The sequence below is a fragment of the Notamacropus eugenii genome, chromosome 6, assembly GCF_028372415.1.
Source record: "Notamacropus eugenii isolate mMacEug1 chromosome 6, mMacEug1.pri_v2, whole genome shotgun sequence".
Classification (NCBI taxonomy): domain Eukaryota; kingdom Metazoa; phylum Chordata; class Mammalia; order Diprotodontia; family Macropodidae; genus Notamacropus; species Notamacropus eugenii.
Genome location: NC_092877.1, coordinates 191,111,953 through 191,132,814, shown reverse-complemented (window position 1 = coordinate 191,132,814; position 20,862 = coordinate 191,111,953). Strand labels below are relative to the sequence as shown.

Below are 20,862 nucleotides of genomic sequence, written 5' to 3'. Positions count from 1 at the left end.
AACCTTTTCAATTTCCACTCATTACTTCTACTTCTGCTCTCTGGGGTTCTTCAAAAAATCTCATCCATCAGGCATGTGATACCCCTTCAAATATGACACCTCAAATCTACACTCTCCCAACCTCCCCCACCCCCTATATCTTCTCTATCCCAAGCTTAATACTTCCAGTTCCTTCAGCTCATAAACATATGGTTATTATCTTGACACATAGGCAGTGAAGTTGATGGAGTGTTGGGCATGGACTCACCTCTCTGAGTTCAAACCTGGCCTCAGACACTTACTAGAAGTGTGATCCTGAGCAAGTCCCTTAACCCTGTTTGGCTCAGTTTCCTCATCTGTAAAACGAGCTGGAGGAGGAATGGTAAACCACTCCAGTATCTTTGCCAAAAAGACCCCAAATAAGGTCATGAACAGTCAGACAGGCCTCTGGATGTTTTTCAATTCCTTCTAAAATGTGCCACCCAAAATAATTCAGAGAGGTCCTGATAAAAAACAAGATATAGCAAGATAATCACTTCTTGTATTATGAATAATGTGCCTCTTCTAAAGCATCTAAAGAATGCCTTACTTTTGGGGGCTATTCTCTCACATTATCTATACATACTGAGCTTTGTACACCAAAACCCCCAGATCTTTTTCAGATAAACCACTGTTGAACTATGCCTTCTCTATCTTGTACTGTAAGTTAAATTTTTTGAAATCAAAATTTTAAAATCTTAAATGTATCCCTGATCAATTTAATCTTATTAGATTGAGCCAACCGGCAATTTCAAATCTGTCAGGATATTTTTGTATCCTGATTCTATCAAAAATACCTACTAGCTTTGGGTCATCTACAAATATAAGAAATTGACAAAAACTATCCAAATTAAAGACAAAGAGACTTCATTCCAAGTTGACAGTAAACCATTAATGAACACCCCTTGGATATTCTAAATCCACCTGACTACACTACTATTTAGTAAACATCTTTCCCTTAGGAAGGATAAAAAGAGGATTTGTCAAATACTTTGCTAAAATATAGGTCAAGAAAAAGAAAACCTGCAACAGTTAACCAAATGACTAATAAAAATACAAAAATGAAGTAACATTTTACCTCACACTAAGCAAATTAGTAAACATAACAAAAGATGGTAATAGATATGAAGGAGGGGTGGTAAGATGACAAGCACACCTTTGGTGGAACTCTGAATTGGCTCAGCCATTCTGGAAAACTCAACTTAAGAGAGGGACTGAAACTATGAATTCACTGGTACGAGTAATCTTCCCCAAACCAATCACCATCTTAATCTAGAGAGCTCCCTGGAACACTAAGAAGTGATTTGTTTAGAATCTCATGGCCATTACATATCAAGACAAGATTTAAACCTAAATAGTCCTCACCTTCTAACTAGAAAAGAAAGGGTCCTTAGAATTTCCAACCCCTTTTACCCAAAGATTCTATTGCTTGGCACATACTCCAAGGAGATCAAAGACAGAAAGTTCCTATACATACCAAGATTCAAAATCTTCATAGCAGAACTTTTGTGGTAGTAAAATGATAAAAAAAACCAAAGTAGGTGCCCAGCAACTGGACAATGGCTAAATAAATTGTGGCACAATGAAATGATAATATAGCATTAATATATGATACACATTACACATAATATAATAATCTATTCTTACTATGCTGTAAGAAATTATGAATATAAAGAACTGAGAGAAGCACTGGAAGACATACATACCCAAGTGGAACCAAGAAAACAATATAGCTAGATAGTGCTTTCAGATTTTCAAAATGCTTTGCATATATTATCTCATCTAATGCTCATAACACAGTATAAAATGACAACAATGGAAACTGAAAAAATACATTCTTCTCCTTTCACACAAAGTGGAGAACGTTACATATACTTCCTGATTCAGCTAACGTTAGTTTTGCTGAACTATTTTTAGAGACTGGGTCTCCTCTATCTTACCTAGGCTCTAAGTCCATCAATCACTCAAGGGCCTACTCCCACTACTGATTAGTACAGGAATTTTGACTTACTCCATTCTAATTGGGCAAGGTTGGTGGCTCCTTAGTAAGCCTTTGGGTTCATTGTATTACTGCACCTGACTTGGTGCACCTATCAGATGCCCTGATTGGCTTAAACTCTATTGTAGCTCAGAACTCTGGAGCTCAAGAGATCCTCCAGCCTCATCCTCTCCCCTCCCCTTCCCTCCTGTAGGGAATACAGGCATGTGCCACCACACATGGCTTTTTTCTTCTATATTAATCTTTGTTAAAAAGGAAATGGTCTAAGGAAAGGAGAGATATCTGGAAATGAATGTTATTTTTAAAAGTCACCAATAAAACAGTAATTTTAAAAATATAATCTGGGCATAGTTTATCAGTAGTATTCCCTAATCTATTAAGAAACCCTGTCGTCCTCTCTAAACCCCCCAAAAATGAGGCATGATTTCACCCCATTAGTATATATCAGAAAACATACCCAGGGTAGATCTGGGATTTTTGGAGGGAACCTCTCTAAAGGTGCCTTCACAATCCCTCCAGAGCCTCTCAAGTGAAAACAATACTTCATGGAAATGTAATATCCTTTATTTCCTCCCATTTGCTTTTTTTCGTTGAAAACTGTAAAAATTGCTTTGTAAAAGTCCAAGTCAAAATTTTCAAAACCTAAAAGAATAGCATAGTACGCTGTTAATACTATTATTAAAAGTTATAAAAGTTAATACTTTTCTACATGAACACTTTTCTATCCCTCAGCTTCCATATCTCTACATAAGTAGTGGTATAAAAGAAAACAATAAACTAGATGTGAAGACCTGGTCTCTAGTCTTGACTCTACCACTAATTAGTTACTTATATGCCAAAGGCTAAGACATTCAACTTCTTCAACTACAAAATAAAGAAGCTAGATTATGTAATTTTTAAGATCCTTCCTTGCTTCAAAATTCAATAATTAAAAAAAAATGTTTTAATGTTCGCATTTACTGCTGAAAGCCTGGATGGAGCCACAACTGCTGAGAGCAAGTTTTTCTGTGGGATAATATGAGACTGTTGGATGTCTTCAGGTGCTTACCACTAGGAAGTCAACAACTGTAGAACAAATTCACTAGAGTTTGTAGTCCATTATTCTTATCCCATGAAATATTATTTACTGAAACAGGACATATACTTTTAGTAACTTAGTCATTAAAATTTTTAAAAAGACAATTTGAAAATATATATATGTATATTAAGAAAAGCTATTTTTCAATCATAATCTGCCCATCTGAATTCTTTCAGACTAAGAAAGATGCTAACAAGATAATACTATACCGGAAATATCTAGAATATCATACATAGAATAAAAGTGAAGCATACAAAACTATTCAAGAAACAAGCAATATAAGTCCAGGAACATGATCCTAATGTCAAATAAATAGAAAGTTGTTTGATTTTTTTTTTTACCATCTTTATATTATCTAGTATTCTGGATTTTTTTCAATTTTATGTATGTTATTGATTTATGCGAATCAATCCTAAAATTTGCAGAATAACACCTTAAGCATAAAGTAACAATATACAATAACAAAATAAAGTCCATATGTGTATAGATATGTACACACACACAAACACACAGATGCCTCAGTTAATTTTCCTTTTCTTGATGAAGACATAAATATACAGGTGCTATCTGATTCCTATAAATATTCAAATAGTTACATCTATAAATGTTAACTGATTCAGCATCTTTGAATTTTCCATCATTTGATGCTAATGTTTCATAGGGAGCAGTGAAGATTTCCATTTAAAGAAAAAGGACATCTAAAATACTTGTATTTTCTCTCCATTTTAATTAGTTCTTACGTTAACAGACTCTACAAGCAGCGAGATACTGAAAAGCTGACAAGTATGATGCTACCATTATTTGGGAAGGAACGACAGAAGTCCATTTAATAAGTGTCAAATTTGTTCAACGCTTCCATGTAATGCACTAGCCTGGCTGCGGAGGGCAGGTGTGAGACAAACGATACAAGGTCAACATACTCATTGTGGTGATAAAGCTTAGGCAGAGCCACCTCACGAGTGTAGAACTACTCAGATACACAGGCTTTACAAACACAGTCAACCCTCAACATTCATGTTGAACTTTCAGGACTTCAAGCATTCCTGTAACTTATTATTAACTTCATTTTCACTTTCATGCTGGCAACCTTGCACACTCCCGACTATGTGCAGTGGAGAAAACAAATGAAAGGCACAAGGCATGCAAGTGTCCCACTAAGTCTTGTGTATCTTCTGTTTGCCCTTAAAATTCAAGTTCTGTGTTGCGTTTACGCTCTAAACTAGGCACGTCAAGTTAGCTGGGAGACAAAGCATGCTGGAATGTCTGCAACAAGCATGGCGTTAACCCACTGACAACTCATTACATCTGCAAAAAAGGAGAAAAGTAGTTGTGACATTATAGATTTCATGTGTTATGAAAAGTGAGGATTGTCTGAAATCAATTTTCCTTAGGTTTTTTTTTTTTTTAAAGGAGATGTTCGCACAAAAGGTCAGAGAATTCTTGGATACCACAAGAAAGAAGAAAGTGTTTTCCATGTTACCAATTTATTTTGTGTACTGCATTTTATGGGTAATTTCAAGGTTACTGTGTTAAAGGAAAAGTGCATATTATCAGAATTAATGTTTTGCTATAAAGAACTATACGCAGAAAAGTGTATTTTCTGCGATCTTTAGCAAAGAGAAAAGATTTTTTTGGTGGTTGAAGGTGCCTAATTCCTGCAGTCATGTATTTAATGTGTCAACATTCCTTTTTAAGGCTTTTTTCCTTCTGAGGAATGAAAGCGGAGGACTGACTGTGCTATTATCACCCCTGTTTTACAGATGAGAAAACTGAGGCAGACAGAGGTTAAGTGACTTGTCCAGGACCACCTGAACTCAATCATTCCTTACTCCAGGTTCATCCATCGAGTCACACAAGAAAATCAGAAGAGAGATAGTACTTATATCCAAGAATAAGCCGGAGTCAGTGCGAACGGTCACATCTCGGAAATCAGTTAAGTGCTATAAATCAGGGCTTCACTTACGATACTTTTAAAAAGATTATTTAGACTTAAGAAAGTAGAGGAGATAAAGCACTCCCCGTCAGTTGTTCCCTGATAACTTCAGTACACTAACCGAACTATTAACATATCCAGCTTCTCCACCCAAAGCCAGGGTACTCCCACGAAATCTCCCATTTGTACTTGTAACTCTGCAGGCCCAGTCTCCCTTGTGGCATTACAGCCAATCTCAAAGACTGGCAGGGATGGAGTACCAGAGGAGAGAGACTCAGGACGCAGTGACGCACGTGGCCCATCCATCCATGCTGGTATCGCCTCTCTCTACCCAGAAAGTGGCCCGAACTCCAGAGAACTATCAGAGAACGCTGTCATGGTGAAGAGCATCACGTTAGTATGACGTGTAAAGCTTACTTAAGGCTCTGCACTCTAGCGGGAGGTGAGCGAGCGCCTTCTGGCTTCTGACCCCTGCACCCCTGTACCGCTGGTCTCCTCTGAAAATCACTGCTCTCAGAAGGAAAGGACCAGCACCGACACGGTTTGGCTCATGCCCTCTCTGTGCCAACCAGCCGGCAGGACGCTCCTCTCAGAGTCCTTCTACTCTCTCAACTCCACCAGACCACACGTGCGATGAAGGACTGTAAAGTTAATTCTCTGTTTTAGGGGCTATTCACCGAGAAGTCTGCTTCCAAAGGGGAACCTGTTTAACTAAAAGGTAAACCTGCCTTTGGGCTCTAGATGCACTGTCCCTTACCAAGTCCACCAAGCTGGCTGCGCTAAGGGGTAACTCAGCCAAGGCAGACGGCCCGCGGGGGCAGCCCGGGGCACGGCGGGGGGCAGACCCGGGTTCCGATCCTGCCACAACCTTCCTCTTCCGGCGCTCGTCCGCCTCTCCCCTCTCCCACACAGGGTACAACCATCAGCGGTCACGCTCCGGGCTCTAAGCCCGCACGCAGCCGGTCAGTCCCAAACTTCGGCCCGCAGACCCCCCGCGGCGCTGCCTGTCTCCGTGTTTCTGGCTCACGCGGACCCCGCTCACTAACCAGCTCGTCCGTACGTCGTCACGGGTCCCCACAAGAAGCCCAATAAAAGTGACGGAGGGCCCCCCCCTCCTCGGGGGGCGCAGTCCGGTAAGTTAAAGGCCCTAGCACCCCGGAGAGCTGGAGCGGCCGGAGAGGAGTGTAAACAGAGCGAGGGTCAGCGCGGCACGCAGCGTCTACGCGGACCCAGGGAGCGAGAGGGCACTCAGGGCAGGGCCCCCGCGCAGAGCCCCAACAGGCGGCTGGCACTTCCGAGGGGGCGCCCCCGATCACGCGGCACGGCCACGACGGGGGCCTCACCCCCCTCCAGCGGCGGGGCAGCCGGGGGCACCTCCGTGGCTTCCTCAGGTGAGCGCCTCGGATTGGCAGGGAGGGCGGGACGGAGATGACGGACCTCCCTCCTTGGGGCAGTTAGTGCCGAGAAAGGGGAAGCGGGGAGCGGCGGGGGCGGGGGGCTCCACTTCTCCTAGGACCGAGAGGAAACAGCCCCGGCCACGGCAGGCCTGGGCCGGGGTGACAGGAGAGCCCGGCTGCGGGGGCGGGGAGCCGTGACAGCAGGGGGGCAGCAGAGAGGGGGCAGGTCACCCCCAGCAGCAGCCGAGCACAAGAGGGGGTGCAGCGGCGGCGGTCCCGGGGAAGGTCAGGGGCCCGAGGCGGAGGCAGGACGGGACTGGATGGGTGACCCCGGAAAAGCCATGGCCCAAACCTCCTGGGCTGGGCACATGGGAATAAGGACGGGGGGGGGGGGGGGCGCGGAAGAGGGACCGGCAGGGCGAGGAAGTCGCGGGGAGCACCGCGGGGCCCCCGGCTGACCCCTCACCCCCTCCGCACCTCCGGAGTGCCGGGGTCAAGGCAGCCCCGCCCCCTCCCGGTGCCCGCAGCCTCCGCTCCCCACCCCCTCCCCCAGGGGCGCAGGGAGGAGCGTGCGCCGTGCGCACCCCTCCGGACCCAGCGAGGGCGAAGGAGGAGAAAATGCGGGCCGGGGGCGGGAGGTGGGAGGGGAGGCGTCCCCCCCGCGCCGGCAGCCCCGGCGGCGGCCCCGGCACCGGCCCCGGCAGCGGCCCGCGGCTGCTCCTCACCTGACAGAAGCGGCGGCAGTAATCCCGGCTGCTGATCCTGCCGCGGCCGCTTCCAGCGCCGCAGCTGCCCTCCCCATCGCCCCCGGCCCCGGCTCCGAACGCGACGGGGCCCGGAGGAGACTCCACGATAGCCTCGAGCTCTTCCCCGAGGCGCTCGGCCTCCTGGTCGCTCTCCTCCTCCGCCATGAGGCTCTCGCAGCCCAGCGCGTACCAGCCCCAGCGAAGCCGTCGCTGCCGCTGTAGCCTACTCCTCCTCCTCTAATTCCCTCCCCTCTCCCCCCCCCCCCACGGGCCAGCGCCGCTCCGCCGGGCCCCACTTCCGGCTCCGCCCACCCCCGCCCCCAAGCCGCATTGGCCACCTCCCGCCGCCAGTCACCCTGGCTCCCGCCCTCCGGCCGCCATTGGTCGGCGCGGCCGTCCGTCCGGCCCGCCAACCAGCCGTTGGACAGCGCCTCACGGCGGGCGCTGGGGGCCGCCCACCGTGCTTAGCCATAGGCCGCGGAGGAGGACGGGGCGCGGCGGGGGACACGGCGGCCGCCGCGGGGCTGGATCGGGCGACGGTGGCAGCGGCAGCTGGTCCTCCTCCTTCTCCCCTTCCCACCTCCTCCGCCTCCTCCCCCTTCCTGGTTGCTTCTCGTCCTCCTCCCCTAGCGGCGGCCCTGCTCCTACGGTACCGAGCGGCGGGGAAGCTGGGGGCGGGCCGGGCCGTTGGTGCGGGCTGCGGGCCCGGGGCCTTCCGTCCCGGAATCGGGCGGGGGAGGGGGGCGGGGGCGCAGGAGCCTTGGACGGCGGGAGGAAGGGGGAGGGAGATTGCGAAGCTGTCAGCGCCCGCGGCCGCCCCCCCCCCACCCGGAACTGGTGGCTTCCCGGCGGCGGGGCGCCTGGGCTCGCGGGCCGGGGCGGGGGAGGGGCCGGGGCCGGGAGGAAGCTCGTCCTCCCCGCCTTCCTCCCTCCCCCTCGCGGAGCGGGGAAGTCGGGGCGCCGGCGGGCGCGCGCGTCCGGTTTAGGGTGGGAGTCCCGATTCCCCGGGGATGCCCGACTCCTCCTTTCCGGAACGCTCGGGCTGGGGCGCGGAGGGGAGGGGGGGGGCGGAGCGGGTGTCCGGAGCGGGCGGGGGCGCTGTTGGGGTTCGGGGCCGGTTCCGAACCACCTGTTCGGGGCTGGCTGTTGACACTCTGGCACCTCTGTCCCTTCTCCCTTCCCCCGCCCATTTCTCTTTCGCTCTAGAGAGGGAATGACTACCCGGGGCGCCAGCGAAAGCAGGGTGCAAGCCCAGGGACCGCTGCTCCGCCGCCGCCCGTTGAGGAACTGACCGGGAAGCCGGGCTGTTGGGGTTCGACGGCTCTGCCCTCTCGGCTGTGCCCTCGCCGCGGAGCGCCCGGGCAGCCACGCTGGAACGACCTGGTAACGTTCAGACTCGGGAGCGGCGTGCCCGGTCCACTCTGTCCTGCTTTGGCATGGTCAGAACCGGTGTGGGCCCGTCCTAGCCCTGTTCTGTTAACGAAGGGCCTCGCTGAAGCGATAATAGCAGCTGGCGTTTATTGATGCTCTGAGGTTTGCCAGCGCTCTAGGAGCACTCGCTTAGTCTGACCCCGGCACAGCGGGAGGGGGGGGCGCTAACACTCGGGACAGGTAGGTGGCTGGGGGGGTAGTGAGGAGTGAAAGGAGACACTGCCACCTGTAGATCTGAGGGCGAGCGGGGTCCGAGGCAGAGATTCTTTTTGTGTGGATGGTGGATCCATCGGGTGGGCCTTGTCTCACGCTCACATTTTAAACGCCTAAAATGATGTTGAATTCCAGAGGAAGCCAGTTATATTCCAGTGCTGTTGTCGGGGTACTTTAAAAAGACAAGTTATACATCTCGGGTGCTGTGAGTGAAGAGTATGTTGGGATTTGGTGGATTTACTTGTAATGATGACCTTTTACGTAGAAATAGAAAAATAGCGGGGAGAGAGTTGGGCTGGCCAAGTCCCTTAGCTTGTGCGCGCTTGAAGCATCCACCGATCCCAGAGGTGTTCCCACGCGCAGGAGTGGGGAGTTTTCTATCAGAAATCTCCTTTGTATGTGCAGATCATGTGATGACTGAAGGTTAATTCAGAGTCTTTACCCAGGACTGGTTGTGACTGTAAAGCTGGGGCCAGTGGCCTGCTGAAGCCAGCCAAGAGGCAGCCTGAGGTAGTGGGGAGAGAAGGGAGTTCAGTCCAGCTGTTGGCATTGAGGGGTTATGTGACTAGAGCCACCTACCGTATCGTTATTGTGTTGGAGTAAAGCACTTTGCAAACCTAAAAGCAGCATATAAATGCCAGTTATTACTATTGCTAAACTGCTACATAGACAACTGCAGCTGAGTGATAAGTTGATTGGATGATCGGTAATCACGTTTTATTATTGTTGTCAACTTTTCAAACCTTCTTAGCTTAACTTTTGGATGTTTAAAATTTGTCTTCAGTTTATCTTTTATACCACTCATAGTTGTTTTAGACTTCCTGGCACCTTTGTAAAACTTTCAGACATATTTCTAACCAAGTAAATAGTCTACATTTGGACATTACTACATGCAGTTGTCTATAATCCTGCTTCTTAAAATACCGTAACCAACTTTAACATGTGTGTATACATATATATGTGTGTATATATATATATATATATATATATATATATATATATACACATACATGTGCATAGATGTATAATGACAGGACAGAGCTGTAATTTTCTTTTCTTGTGCTTTAAGTTGCAAAGTAGGATAAAAAGATCTAGGTTCGGATAGGATCAAAGTGTAGTCCGTACTAATTAGCAACCATTTGATTGAGTTTTGCTATACAATTTGTTACATATTTATCAGCTTGGTCCTTTGTGCTGTTATTCTATCGTTCCATTTTAGTTAACTTTTTAAAAAATGAAGAAGTTTGCTGATGTGGTAGTAACTTGCCTCTAATTTTCCCCTGTCATACTTATTCCATTGCATATTGTCTGTTGTCTGGTCTGTTTTATCAAGTTTCTGTAGGGAAGCTTATAGTTTTAGAGATTTCCCCCCCATCTTTTCTTGTTAATCATAGAAAGAAGGTCCTGTTCTTATCCGTTTGTTTCTCTTATTTTAAAAGACCCATATTGAAAACCGGAATGGAGCGATTTGTAGTAACATCTCCTCCTGCTCGAAACCGTTCCAAGACTGCTTTGTATGTGACTCCTTTGGATCGTGTCACTGAGTTTGGAGGTGAATTGCATGAAGATGGAGGAAAACTGTTCTGCACTTCTTGCAACGTGGTTCTTAATCATGTTCGCAAGTCCGCCATCAGTGATCACCTCAAGTCCAAGACTCACACCAAAAGAAAGGCAGAGTTTGAAGAACAGAATGTAAGGAAGAAACAAAGGCCTCTAACAGCATCTCTTCAGTGCAACAGTACTGCGCAGACAGAGAAAATCAGTGTTATCCAGGACTTTGTGAAAATGTGCCTGGAGGCCAACATCCCGCTTGAGAAGGCTGATCACCCGGCAGTTCGTGCTTTCCTGTCTCGCCATGTGAAGAATGGTGGCTCCATACCTAAGTCAGACCAGCTAAGGAGAGCTTACCTCCCTGATGGGTATGAGAATGAGAATCAGCTCCTTAACTCACAAGATTGTTGACAAGGGAGGTTACCATCATTGTGAACAAGACGAATGATGTGGAGTATTAAAGTTATGTGTTGATTGTGCGGTTCATTTTTATATTTATTTCATTAAAATCATGTGATACAGAATAGTTTTGCAATGTGTATATAGCTGCGGAAGTGACAACCTCACTGCAGAACTTATTGATAATTTAGCCACTGGTGGTATAAGACAGAACTTCAGTTTAGAGTGTGCTAGAATATCTAAAGCCTGATGGTTTTCCCCTAAAAGGTTTATGCATTGAAAGTCCTGCCCTGTTTTTTTTGTTTGTTTGTTTTTACCATGTATGACTGTTCTTTAAGAAGTTCCTTAAATATTTAGAATGAAAAATAGCATAAGGAACTGAGCTGCTGCCAAGGAATACTGGTGATGGTTAATTTTTTTTTTCTTATTGGAGGGCTTTTTGGTCTAATTAGAGTTCCCTGTAGTAGAATAAAATGTGCTTCTGCTGTTTTCTTAGTTCAGAACAGGTGAAGGCTCTTATTGTCCCATTTCAAGCTATACTATACTATAATTTAATTGTCTTAAGTCTCCCCTTATCCCATCTTTCTCCATTTCTTCCTCAAACACTTATTAGTAGCTTCAAAATCAGCAAATTACTTAAATCTACTTTTTTCATGAGTGTCAGAACTCATAGACATTAGGTAACAGTGATTTTGCTCTCTTAACATGAACAGAATTTCACAAGCAAAATGTATCAATGAACCCTTGGTTTGGATTTTGAACTACACTTCACATTTCAAGCATCTCTTTCTTCTTGTGCATGCATTCATTGGGTTCCCAAACCCTTTTTTGCATATAAGTTCACTCTTAATGATAAATGGAAATTTGGATTTGATATCTTAACTATGGATAAGTTAAATTAAGCAGCAAGTCTAATTGTACTCAGTTGGAATATCCTATGCTGTCAGGTCAGTGGAGATGGAAATCGTTTTCCATTTAGTTTTGCTACATATGATTTTAACATTTATGTCTCATGAGGTAGATAGACCAGGAACAAGAAAGCTTATGTTGTTTGACTTTCTTGAAAAAGTTTTATCTCTGGTGCTTCACTGATTTTAGGAATAGTATAAAATAGGAGCTAATTAGAAAATCTTGCAAGGCATTTGTTTGGAGGTAGGCTTCTGGCAGCATCATGCATAAGTATTTTGGGGAAAATGATTGTCATTTCTGCTGAAGGGTCTACTGTGTTCAGGAAATGAGCTCTTTGTGACTCTTATTATCTCAGTTAGGCAAATAGCACAGCTTTTGTAGATTTCAAGTCCAGACCACAGGAGAACCAAATTACATGCTTTTAAAAGTTAATCGCTTGCTAACTTGGGCTACTATTTTTTTTTTATATATATCATTTGTTGCTTGAACATATACAAGATAAAAATTACTTATAACAACATTTTTTCTTTCACAAAGCAATGGTGAAGTCCCTTGTAACAGGGTAATAAGGTTTCTTAAATAAATATATCATAATGCCATGTGATGCTGTGCTCATAAGAAAAAGGAGGCCAAAATAGATGGATTATATATTTTTTGGAGCCAACATTTCCATGCTTTAAGTTTCTGAGAAAATGCTTTCAAGGTGCTAGTTGAGTTTCATTTTAGGTCTGCATTTAAGTTTAGTCTCTAAATATCTTTTCCTATCCCTTAGTCCCCTAAAAACATTAGCCTGTCTTAAAAAGTTACTTTATATTACTTAGACTACTAGCATGGTTTTTTTTTTTCTATTTCTACAGTTATGGCAAATTAATGCAGCAAATTCTCCACATAATGCTATCATTGATACAGCACCAATAAAGGAACTAAATATCTTTCCCAACAAAAACACACTTTTATCTAAGTTAGAAAGACACTGGGAGTTGGGTCAAGTTTGCTTTAGCATCCAAGGTGATACTAAAATCCAAGAAACTAAGAAAGCATTTTTAGTACTAATTTCAGGTTAAAAAAAAATGAGGATAGGTGTATAAGCTGATTGTTGATTTCAGATAGTTCTTATTCCCTTTCTCTGTATTTTAATATTAATTTACTCTGAAGGCAAACTATCAATAGTAGGTCATATTCTCTTTACATGGATGTTTTTATTATCATTGATTTGATGAGTTTCATTTATACATCATATTTTTGTGTACTTCAACAAGCCCCTAACTATATTACCACACGTATTATATGTGAGGGCATAATCCTATCTTTCTGTAAGGATCATGAGATCGTATTCTCAGGGGTCTTTCCCTTGCCCACTGTGTCATGCTTCTGGGGCTTTAATGGTAATATTTCTTTACTGATTATGACATTCTGTGTCTCTGAGATTATCTAACTTTGTCTCATAGTTCATAAGGCAGATTGCCCAATTTTAGCCTTTCCAAAACTGGTACAAATCAGTGAAACCATAGCTGAGGTATGTGGATAGAATAAATAGAAATATTTGAGGCCTATGCTGCCTTGGGGTATGATGGACATTTTGTACAGAAACCCTTTCAACCTTAACTTTGTAGTGTTAGTGTGATGCTATGCTATTGGAAAAAAAATAGCCTTTTTCTATTTTGTAACTTTTATGCATACATACAAGGTTGTTTAATGTTTCATTTACAAACTGTGTTCTTCAAGACATGCTTACCTGTTAATAGTGTTTTCTCTAAACATATAATAGTCTGTCTTCCAGTAATTCATTATATGCTTACCATTAATAGTTTATGGATTGTTGGAAAGGAAAATTACTTGTAGGTAAAGCGAGACTGAAGGACAATGTTACTTTCTTGCAGGGTGAAACTTACAGATTATGTTTGAGAGAGAACCATATTGTTTTATCGGTTCCTGCCATCAAATAAGAATCTCTTCCAAATGCCGCTTCTCAAAGCTTTTTGGCCCTGATGAAAATGTTTTTTATGATCCTAAGTTATACAGGACCAGGAAGCATTTAAGAAACAGCTTTTTCTTAGAAATATAACAAATTGGTTAACTGTTTGAGATTGTGTCTGACATGTATTAAAAATATTCCTAGTACTTTAAACAACTAGTAATGTGGGCAAGTGATAGCTAAAATTTTACATTTTAAATATTCATCTAAAAATACTTGTTAAATATATGACAATGGGAAATCTGAAAAAATCACAAAGTCTTTCAAATATGGTGATTCCATACTTTGATTCTTTCAAAGGTATTCTTTGTGCTTTGATTTGCTTTAGATACCATTAGTTAAGTGTGGATGGAATCACCTTAAACACTCAAAAATTAATGCATAAAATGCATTTAGTATAACAGTTTTAGTCAAAAATCTTATTTAGGCCAACATAACATTTAAATTGGTTTAGTTTATTTCTCCCTCTCCTATTGATTAGAATAAAATAATGAAGTGGCTATCTTAAACCCTGGTTTATTTCATTGCACAGTATCATAGGTTTCTGAGGGAAATAAAACTAACTGACCTAGTAGTATTCTACTCATATTCAGAGTACTGTAATAATAGTTAACTATGTTCATTTTTGTTCTCAATGCTAATTTTCTTTGCTCACGCATGTATCCTGAAATATTAACGTCTGTGTCGCTTTTAAAGTTTTGTCTGTGACTTTTAGAAATAAATTTTTTACAAAAAATTAAGAGATTTCAGAAAATTTGTGTAAGCACTTTATTAAAAAAAGTTGTTTTAGGATGTTAAAAAGACATTCATTGTAAATTATTAAACCTCAAAAGTTCGATAAAGTGAAGTTGTAGATGTAAAAAGTCCTTTCTGCTATGATTGTACTTTTTGTTATACAGAAGTGAAAATGCCAAGATGGCCCTGTAGGTAAACACATTTATTATCTAATAATAGGTAATATGAGTTCTAGGGAGTGTGGAATTGTGGAAGGAATACTGGATTTGCAGTCAGGTGGCTTGGGTTAAAATCCGTCCACCCCTTCTAAGCTCTCAACACTTAGCCTCAGGTACTAAGTATTTTATGTTAGGTCTCAGTTTTCCTGTCTATAAAATAAAGGGCACTTGGACTAGATGATCTCTGAGGTTCCTTTCAGCTTAAAATCCTGTGATTTAATTCCTCCCAATTACACATTGTGATGAATAATTTAAATACCGAATTGGAGTAATTTTGGTGAAGCATCTTAATTGTGATTTTTGAAAAATTAATTCTGAAAATTAAAAAAGTTCAAATTTCATGAAATTTGTGACTTATTGTTTAGCATTTTAGTTTAAAAATTAAACTGGCCTTTTATGGTTATTTGCATATTTTGAGAGGAAAATGTTCTGTTTTGTTATTTTATATTCAGTAAGAAATGTTTTTCTTTATCACTCCATTTTTTCATAGGATCATATGAATGGAAAGGACCTTAAAATTAAGTTACCTCTTCCTAGGTTTCTCACCTAAACCAGATGTTTCCTTTTTAGAAATCTAATAAAAAGCTAGATACTTCCTTGATGATATGTTCTAGTTCAGCCCTATCAAATATTAATCCTATTAAATCCTTATCCATCTCTTGAGTCTCATAACTCATGTTCATGGGAATATGCAGGCATTATTTCATGACACACTAGTTGACATTGCTGAAAGATGAAATAAAGCATCAGCAGTGGTGATGAATATGATACATTTTGTATATACATATGGCATACTTTCTGGTCATTCCTCAAAGTACATAACACTGTTTTGTAAATGTACAACTTGTATGAAATTCTAGAAGCTCAAGATAAAAAATTTTAGTGTCTAATGCCTCATACTTCAACATTAAGCCCAATTTTTTTTCACATTGTTGGATGGAGAGCATATCATTGTCTTAATACAATGCCTTATGCCAAATTGTCTTCTCTCTGGGGTTCCTCAGGCTAATCTTTATGATGCTTAATATACGTCAACACTGGTTTCCTGAGGATCTACTAGAGTAAAAGTATTTAGATCAAAGAGTGGCAACAGAGAATACTATTTAAATTTAAGAGAGATTAAGAGAGTTCTGTAAAGGAGGCAGACAATAATTATCAGGCTGAAGATCATCTTGTCATCACCCACAAATGTACCACTTCCATGCTCATGAACTTTTAAAATTACCTTATGTGATTCTCTCCCTCTGCCTGGCAATCCCAAACCCAGTACTTGATCCACACCATGACCTCCAGTCTCTCAAATCCTCAGTGGAGAGTTTCCCAGATTATCACTCCTGTATTGATTACACCTCAGCTCCCTTCCCCATCTTGACCGGATTCAGCTCTGCACCTTCCTCTTGAGCACCTTGCTCCTTATTGTCAAATTTGCCTTGCAAATTCTTAGTCTTGGACCACTCCCACCATCCACTTTTGCTGCTGTATGTGTGCTGCTAAATGAAGTTGGAGAAAATCATAAAACTATACTGAGTGGGCCCACTACAAATTTATGCTGCATAACTTCACTTTGGCCCCCAGTGCTACAGGGAATCCTTTTACTCCTCCCTAATTAACTCAATGTCCCACTCAGTACAGCAGCTCTTCCAAACTTTTTCACCTCTTAAAACGTCCTGTGGCCTCACCTCTGCCCACCTTCTCAGCTGAGAACATTGCCTTACATTTTACTAAAAAAAATTGAAGCATTCATTTAAAACTCCCCTTCTCATATTATGCAGGTACCTTCTTCCACTGTCTCCTTCACCTTTGTATCATGTAATAAGGTGGCTATACTTATCAAGGCCAGGCTTTCTGTTTGCACAAGTGATTGCATTCCATGTCATCTGCAGCAGATTGCTTCCTCTTTCACTTAACTCTCAATCTCTTAACATCCACAGACTGCAAACATGCCTATGTTTTCCCCTCCTGCCATCCATCCCCAATAAACTAACAATCCATCTATCCACACTAGGTATTGTCATGTGTATCTCTTATGGGTAAACTTGAGGAGGCTGTATATAATAGATGCCTCACCTTCTGTCTCTCTCTCTCTCCTAATTCTACAGTCTGACATCCAATCTCACATTCAGTCAAAAGTGCTCTCTTGTCAAATTTAATCACTTTTTTTTTCAATTCTCATCTTTCTTGACCTTATTTTAGCCTTTGACACTGTCGATCACCCTTTTCATACCTTCTTCTCTTTAGGTTTTTTAGGACACTGTTCTTTCCTGGTTTTCTTCCCAGTCTGCTCTTTCTCAGTCTCCTTTGCTGGATCTTCATGCAGATTATACCCACTTAACCATAAGTATCCCACAGACTTCTGTCCTGGGCCATCTCCTCCCTCTTACTATTTCACATAAGTCCAGGTTTTTCTCAAATCCTCCTGCTCATCATTTCTTATAGCACAATAGTATTCCATTATATTTATGTGCCCTAACCTGTTCAGCCATTCCCCAATTGATGGATATCCCCTCAAATTCCAATATTTTTGCCATCACTGAAAGAGCTGCTGTACATATTTTTGTACATGTGGGCTCTTTTACCTTTTTTATGATCTCTTTGGAATACAGACCTAGCAGTGATGTTGTGGGATCAAAGGGTATGCACAGTTTTATAGCTCTTTGGGCATAGTTCCAAATTTCCAGAATGATTGGATCAGTTCACAGCTCCATCAACAATTTGTTAGTGTTACAATTTTCCCACAACTCCAACATTTATCATTTTCTATTTTTATCATATTAGCCAATCTGATAGACATGAGACAATACCTCAGAGTTGTTTTAATTTGCTTTTTACTAGTCAGTAGTGATTTAGAACATTTTTTTTCATATGACTATAGATAACTTTAATTTCTTAATCTGAAAACTGCCTGTTCATATACTCTAACCACTTATCAATTGGGCAATGACTTGTATTCTTATAAATTTGACTCAGTTTTCTATGTCTTAGAAACAAGGACTTTATCAGAAACACTCAGTAAAATTGTTTCCCAGCCTTCTGCTTTCCTTCTAATATTGGTTGCATTGGCTTTGTTTGTGCAAAAACTTTTTAATGTAATCAAAATTATTCATTTTGCCTTTCATAATGTTCTCTAACTCTTCTTTGGTCATAAATTCTTCCTTTCTCCATAGATCTGACAAGTAAACTGTTCCTTGTTCTCATTTGTTTATGGTATCACCCTTTATGTTTTAATCATGTACTCATTTTGACTTTCCCTTGGTATAATGCCTAGTTCTGCCATACTGTTCACCACTTTTCTCAGCAATTTTTGTCAGATAGCGAGTTCTTATCCCAGAACCTGAAGTCTTTAGGTTTATCAAACAGTAGATTACTATAGTCATTGACTACTGTGTCTTGTGTACCTAACCTATTCCACTAATCCACCACTCTTATTTCTTAGCCAGTACCAAAGAGTTCTGTTGATTGCTACTTTATATTATAGTTTGGAATCTGGTACAGCTAGGCCACCTTCCTTTGCATTTTTTTTTCATTTATTCCCTTGATATTCTGGATCTTCCAGATGAATTTTGTTATTATTTTTTCTAGCTCTGTAATTTTTTTTGGTAGTTTGATTGGTATGGTACTGAACAAGTAAATTAATTTAGGTAGAATTGTCATTTTTTTCTTATATTACCTCAACCTACCTGTGAACATAGTTTGACCTTATTTTTGTGAAAAGTGTTTTGTTTATCAGATAGACTCCTTTTTACTATTTCACTTGGTGATCTTATCAGCTCCCATGGATTGAATTATCATCCTTATAATGATGATTTTTAAATCTATTCATAAAGCTCCAGTCTCTCTACTGACTTCAGGGTTTCATCTCCAACTGCCTGTTGAATATCTTGAACTGAATGCTCCACAAACATTTTAAAAACAACATGTTCAAAAGTGAACTCATTAACTCTAAACTTCACTTTTCCTAGCTTCCATGTTTCATTTGAAGGTACCACCATTCTCCCAGTCACCCAGGCTCACCACCTAGGTATTATCCCCAACTCCTACTCTTACCCTCCCATAGCCAATCTATTGCCAATGCCTAATAATTTTTACTTTATAACATCTCTTGCATACTCCCCCTTCTCTCCTTTGACATCACCATCACTTTGATGCAGGTCTCCATCACCTCACACCTGGACTGTTTCAATAGCTTGCTGGTCAGTCTCTTTGCTTTGTCTTTCCTGACTCCATTCCAAACTGTACTTAGCCATCTGACCATCCTTCTCAGTGAGCTTCATTTGGCTGTCTATCACTCTAATGATCAAATAGAAAATCCTGGCATTCAAAGTTTTTTTTACAACCTACCTAACCCCATCTTTCCAGTCTTCTTAGACCTTACTCCACCTTCCCCACTTACTCTGCAATCCTTGTTTTCCCTTGAACAAGATACTCCATCTGGACTCTGAGCATGCTTATAAAATGCCATTCTTCTTCATCTCTCCCTGACTACCATAAAGTTCCCGTTAAAATTCTACCTTCTTTAGGAAGCCCTTCCTTGTCTTACTTAATTCTAGTACCTTCCTTCTGTTGAGGATTTCCATTTTATCCTATTTATAGCTTTTTTGTATGGTTTCCCCTCCTTTAGACTGTGAACTTCTTGAGAACAGGGACCATCTTTTTCTTTGTATCACCAATACTTAGCACAGAGTCTGGCACATAGTAGGGACTTAATAAAATTTTTTTTTTTTTATTAATTGTAGGTCAGTCAAGTAGCTTTATCAAGCTCCAGGCACTGTGCTAAGGTCTGGGTCTGTTTAAATAGTAGTTGTTACTAAATTTTTTGAGTATGGCTTATACTTTTATAAGCATCATGAAGATTGTATGGTGAGAGAAATGATTATTTTTCTATTGTACTTAATAACCAAATTAGGATGGAGGGGTTTTTCTTTCCTTTCTGTTTCTTCATTCAGGGACCAGTCCTTATAGGTCAGCCAAGTCTCCGAAGGACAGGACTGATGATGAGATTGACCTAATCCTCCAGGAACATTCTCAATCTTGGGTAGGATACCACCCAACTAGGAGAGTTTATATTCTCTTTACATCTTAATCAGAAATAATTTAGATGAATTCCAGACCTAAAAGCATTAGGCTCAGGCTCTTAACCCCACCCCCCATTGTTTAGTGGAAGTGGTCTAGGTAGAGATGGATTTCTTTGTCCAGGGTGTATTCTCATGATCAAGTCATGTTCTCAGAAGAAGTAGCTGAAGACTTTTAGCCCACCTCATCATTAATAAATCTACCCCATCACTGATGGTTCATCAATCAGGGTTGATCATCTGTCAGCGGCACTCATTTTTCCAAAGTATTTAAGCATTCTATCATCTCTGTGTTCTTTTTTTGTTTTTTTTGGAGACCACTGACCATCAATTTATTATTTGCTAGCCTAATTAATAAATTGATTATTAATTACCCAGAAACCATGTCTCTTGACCTTTTCATTTCTCTTGATGGTAAAACATGATCACCAGTTAGGTCCTTTGATGAAGTCCATCAATCACGGCTGAAACAATGCTCATCATGGTACACACCCTACAGGACAGGGCAGTCTTTTCTAAAATGGAATCTATAGATATTAATTGCTAAGTCAGAAGTAATATAGATATTCTTAAACGTGTCTTTTTAAAATGTGGCATAATTGAGGAGTACTAAGAAATAGACAGAGTAAACAGATTAAACAGGGTTATAAGTATCAGAAAAAGCAAATCTCTTTCAATTAAAACAAGTTTCCAGTCAACTAATGAGTCTAAAAGGTAGTGCCATATACTATATGGCTATAAGTCTATAAAACTCTGTAAGTAATGGCTGTAACTATAAAATTAACTGTACAATGTGGAAAGGTCTGCTCATTTAGAAGCAGCATGGTATAATATAAATAACACAGGACTGGATGTCAAAACCCATGTTCTAAATCCAACGAATTCATTGGGCAAATCATTTCCTCTCTTTGGAGATTTCTTTCTTTAACTGCAAAAAAGAAAGTTGGACTACATGATCTCTGAGGTTCCTTCCAACTCTAGTATTGTGGAATTATAATTATGTGCTGGTTCCTTTGACATGCAAAGACTATCACAGTGTAACCTTTACTTTCCTGCTGACCAGCTGGTGAGCTGTCTACATCCTTATGGCAAGGATGCCATAAGTTCTTGGACAACTGAACAGACTATTCTTTAATATTTAAACCCAGAATTCATAAGGACTATGATGTTTGAACTTGGCATTGAAAAAAA

The 20,862-nt window shown here is 41.8% G+C and overlaps 2 protein-coding genes across 2 annotated transcripts in view; one reads left to right on the top strand and one right to left on the bottom strand.

The window, feature by feature from the left end:
• ZNF654 (zinc finger protein 654) overlaps window positions 1–7,417 on the bottom strand; it is a 108,596-nt gene extending 101,179 nt beyond the window's left edge. Inside the window, exon 1 of the mRNA XM_072621648.1 lies at window positions 7,151–7,417. Coding sequence (XP_072477749.1) covers window positions 7,151–7,336 — 186 coding nt within the window. The 5' untranslated portion in view covers window positions 7,337–7,417. The remainder of the gene's footprint in view (window positions 1–7,150) is intronic.
• A 274-nt stretch (window positions 7,418–7,691) lies between these two features.
• On the top strand, window positions 7,692–14,389 carry CGGBP1 (CGG triplet repeat binding protein 1). Its single transcript, XM_072621651.1, has 3 exons — window positions 7,692–7,820; window positions 8,378–8,554; window positions 10,255–14,389. The coding sequence occupies exon 3, from the start codon at window positions 10,274–10,276 to the stop codon at window positions 10,775–10,777; it is 504 nt and encodes a 167-aa protein (XP_072477752.1). The 5' UTR covers window positions 7,692–7,820; window positions 8,378–8,554; window positions 10,255–10,273; the 3' UTR covers window positions 10,778–14,389.
• Window positions 14,390–20,862: the final 6,473 nt, after the last annotated feature.